The sequence below is a fragment of the Mus caroli genome, chromosome 10 (genome assembly GCF_900094665.2).
Source record: "Mus caroli chromosome 10, CAROLI_EIJ_v1.1, whole genome shotgun sequence".
NCBI classification, from domain to species: domain Eukaryota; kingdom Metazoa; phylum Chordata; class Mammalia; order Rodentia; family Muridae; genus Mus; species Mus caroli.
Genome location: NC_034579.1, coordinates 53906059 through 53909917, shown reverse-complemented (window position 1 = coordinate 53909917; position 3859 = coordinate 53906059). Strand labels below are relative to the sequence as shown.

The 3859-nt window shown below is 45.6% G+C and overlaps 1 protein-coding gene across 2 annotated transcripts in view; it reads right to left on the bottom strand.

Annotated features, from left to right (window-relative positions):
* Pla2g12b (phospholipase A2 group XIIB) overlaps positions 1 to 3859 on the bottom strand; it is a 19191-nt gene that overhangs the window by 3326 nt on the left and 12006 nt on the right. For both annotated transcript variants that reach the window (XM_021174471.2, XM_021174470.2), the window contains exon 3: positions 2033 to 2198. In XM_021174471.2, coding sequence (XP_021030130.1) covers positions 2033 to 2198 — 166 coding nt within the window. The remainder of the gene's footprint in view (positions 1 to 2032; positions 2199 to 3859) is intronic.

Genomic DNA, 3859 nt, shown 5'->3' with positions numbered 1-3859 from the left:
TATATATATATATATATATATATATATATATATATACATATATGTGTGTGTGTGTCCAACATCATCAGTTATCAGGGGGATACTTAGGGTCTGTAACAAAAACAATAATGAATGTTGACAAGGGTGTGAAGAATCTGGGGCCTTGGGGGATATAAAATGATGTGGCTGTTTAGAAAAACATTTTCTAAGATTATCAAACGGCTCAACACATGTTCCATATAATCCAGCAATTTCTCATTTATATATGCACACACACACATACACACACACACACAAACATGGTTCCTGCAGATGCTCATCTGCCAGTGTTCATGGTAGCAGTACTAATGCCGAAGCCAACCCCAATTCCTCCTGATGGACAGATGAAGATGGTATGGGAAGGGGTACAAAGTTTCCAGCACTAAAGAGAAATAACTTTCTGATACGTTCCTCAGCATAGAGAATTGAAGGAAATTGGTCCCAGAAACCCAAGTATTTTGATTCCACTGTATAAAAATTCCAGAAGAGGCAAATCAATAGAGGTGGAAATTAGTTTCCCAGCTGGGCTGAGCAGGGGTGAGGGTGAGGGTGGGGGTGAGGGTCTGAGGGAAATGGCTATGGGGTTTCTTTGGAAGATATGAACATGAGGCTGATTGTATAACTCTGCAGACATATTACTAGTACTTAAATGAGTTAAATAATCCATAAATTAAATCTCAAATATACTGTCTTTTTTTTTTCTTTTTTCTTTTTTGGTTTTGGTTTTTCAAGACAGGGTTTCTCTGTGTAGCCTTGGCTGTCCTGGAAATCGCTCTGTAGACCAGGCTGGCCTTGAACTCAGATTCACCTGCCTCTGCCTCCCAAGTGCTGGGATTAACGGCGTGCACCACCACTGCTCAGCCTCAAATACATGGTCTTAGTGCCACCAGCGCATTCTCAGAATGTTCTTCACAGATGGAACTTTAGGGTGGAAAGCCCGGGCCTTCAACCCAGATAGATTTCAGTGTGGGAGTCCAGAGGGAGATCAGGATGGCTGAAATGGTGCTAAGGAGCTGGCCTAGGGCTGACTTAGACAGAGCTGTGCATGCAGAGCTCTGGGACTTGTATCTAGTCTCTAGAGAAGACAAACTGCTCAGTGGCTTCAACTGCAGGCAAAGGCCATTAGATATAGGCAATGTTAAAATAGAGCTGGTCCCAGTGGATGGCCCCTCAGTTGGTGGAACATAAAATCAGAATGTTGTAGTAACCTGGCCAGTAAGAGAGCAATGAGATATTTAGGAAGAAAAAATCAATAGGACATTGGCCTAGAACCATTTCCTGACCCAAGCCTACATCAATGACATCTCTTTCTACCCTTTGTGGCCACAGGTTAGAGAAGATCTTGCTTTTACAAGGCCCAGTTAATGTTTTATATCCTTCACACATTCACACAAAGACTATTTTCTAGACACTGTTCTATGAACCACATCCAAGACTGTCCCCACAGTTGCTATCTCTGTGGCTCAGAGGAGCTGGAGTCTCAACCTTTCCCATCTGGAAACTTTGAACATTAACACCAGGTTATCATGTTCTGGCGTCCGACAAAGAGCTATGAAAACTTTTGAACAGTCAATTAGGAAAAAAAGAAAGAACCAAGCCAGAGCTGGAAGCCGAGGGGTTAGGCAGTGCTTCCAAACAGCGATCTGGAGGAACACAGAGAGCTGTGCACACAGAAGAGAATTTCTAAAGTTCCTGCCCAAACTAAACGCGAATTATGAAAACAGAGTGTTAGCCAAACCACATGATCCTATATAGAAGGACTACTGAGTGGAAAAATTTTAAGCAGGGGCATGGAATCTTTCTCTCCAGTCTTAAAAGGCAGGTTTTTTTATTCTCCGGGAAGCACTGCTGCAGCCTTTCCCAGCAGGGTGGGTCCCAGCAGCTCATGGGTAGCAAAGATCTTCCATGAAGAGTGCCTAGTCTCTCCCTCCACCTTTCCTGCAAGCCCCAACCCTCTCTCCAGTCAAGGGGACCCTGGCTCCCTGTCACCAGGAAGTGTCCTTAAGAGACTTACCTTCCACGTTGGAGACAAAGCCCAGACTCCGCTTGAGGTCGGAGCAGATTGAGTGGAGGCACCATCGGAATTTCGCGTCACAGCGGTATTTGTTGGCACCGCAGGTGTCGTAGCAGACATCCAGCTGGTTGCAACACTTGGTCATTGCTGGGATGCCCAGGTCCATCTGGGAAAGTGAAGCAGGAGAGTGCGCCACGTAAGAACGGGGACCTGAGGTAACCCTGCCCACCTCATTGTGAACTAGTGTGTACCACGTACTAGATCAGTTCAGAGATGCCAAGGACTCAGGAGAAGCTGCTCCAAGTCACAGGATGCTGATTTTAATGTTGTTATTAGCTTCTTAAGTGACAGTAGCCTATTTTTCCATCTTTCCTTTTGTGATATTAGTTATTTTCAAATCCACAGCCATGTGTGGTGATACAAAACAGAGATTAGCGGGACAGTCCAGAGGGCAGAGCACCAGGAGATTTAAACTTGGTTAAAACTTAACATTGGTCTAAGAGTCTGTTGAAGTAAAAGATTGAAAGTGGCTCAGCTAGGAAAGGGCCTGCCTAGTGTGTGTGAGGTTTTATCCCCAGAACTGCAAAGACCAGGCCTGGCAGCACATGCCTGCATCCCAGGCAGAGGCAGGACAGCCAGAAGGTAAAGGCTATCCTTGGCTACATTTCAAGCTTGAGACCAGCCTGGACTACATGAGACTGTGCCTTTACAGGAGGAGGTGGAAGAAGAGGAGGGATGAGGAGGAGGAGGGCAAGGAGGAGGAGGAAGATGAAATAAAATCAAAGTAGATCAGAGCACTAAAAGAGAATGATCAGATTAACAAGTCAATTTATTTAATGTGTCAAAGATTTTAGCAGGAAATGTACGCACATATATATGTGTGCAAGCACGTATGTACATGGAAGAAGCTTTGTGGGCCTTAGAATCTGGCTCACTGGCTATACCTGAGGCACCAAATTTGAGCCTTGGCATCGCAAAATGAAACTTACTTGCCAAATTGATAAATAGCTTTTTTTTGTTTTTTGGTTTTTCGAGACAGGGTTTCTCTGTGTAGCCTTGGCTGTCCTAGAACAAACTTTGTAGACCAGGCTGGCCTTGAACTCAGAAATTCGCCTGCCTCTGCCTCCCGAGTGCTGGTATTAAAGATGTGCACCACCAAGCCCAGCTTGATAAATAGCTTTGCCTTCCAAGTTAGAGTTAACACATAATACAGAGCAAGACAAAGATGGTTTTAAAAACCAAAAACATGGATAGATGCACACTCAGTAGTGCACTCAGTGGTGCATGGGTGCACTCAGTGCTGCATGGGTGCATTCAGTGCTGCATGAGTGCATTCAGTGCTGCATGAGTGCCCTCAGTGCTGCGTTAGTGCCCTCAGTGCTGCGTTAGTGCACTCAATGGGGCATGAGTGCCCTCAGTGCTGCATGGGTGCCCTCAGTGCTGTGTGAGTGCACTTAGTGCTGCATGGGTGCCCTCAGTGCTGCATTAGTGCACTCAATGGGGCATGAGATCACAGAGTAGGTGAGGTTAGTACTAGGGAGGACATCTTAGATGTCTTTGCAGTTTCCTGATAACATGGGCTTGATTTCTTGCTTATTGTTTTTCCAGACAGGTTCTTATATAGCTCAGGCTAGCCTCAAACTCATTATGGCCTTGAATGAATCCTCCTGCCTCCACACCTGGCTTTGGAGGCTGGGATGTGGATGAGAGATGGAGCAAATCTGCTTTCAGGGCGTGTGTGAGGAGTGCGACATCAGTGGTGGTAGAGCCCCTTCTCAATAGTGCTTTCCAGTCTCTCTCTCTCTCTCTCTCTCTCTCTCTCTCTCT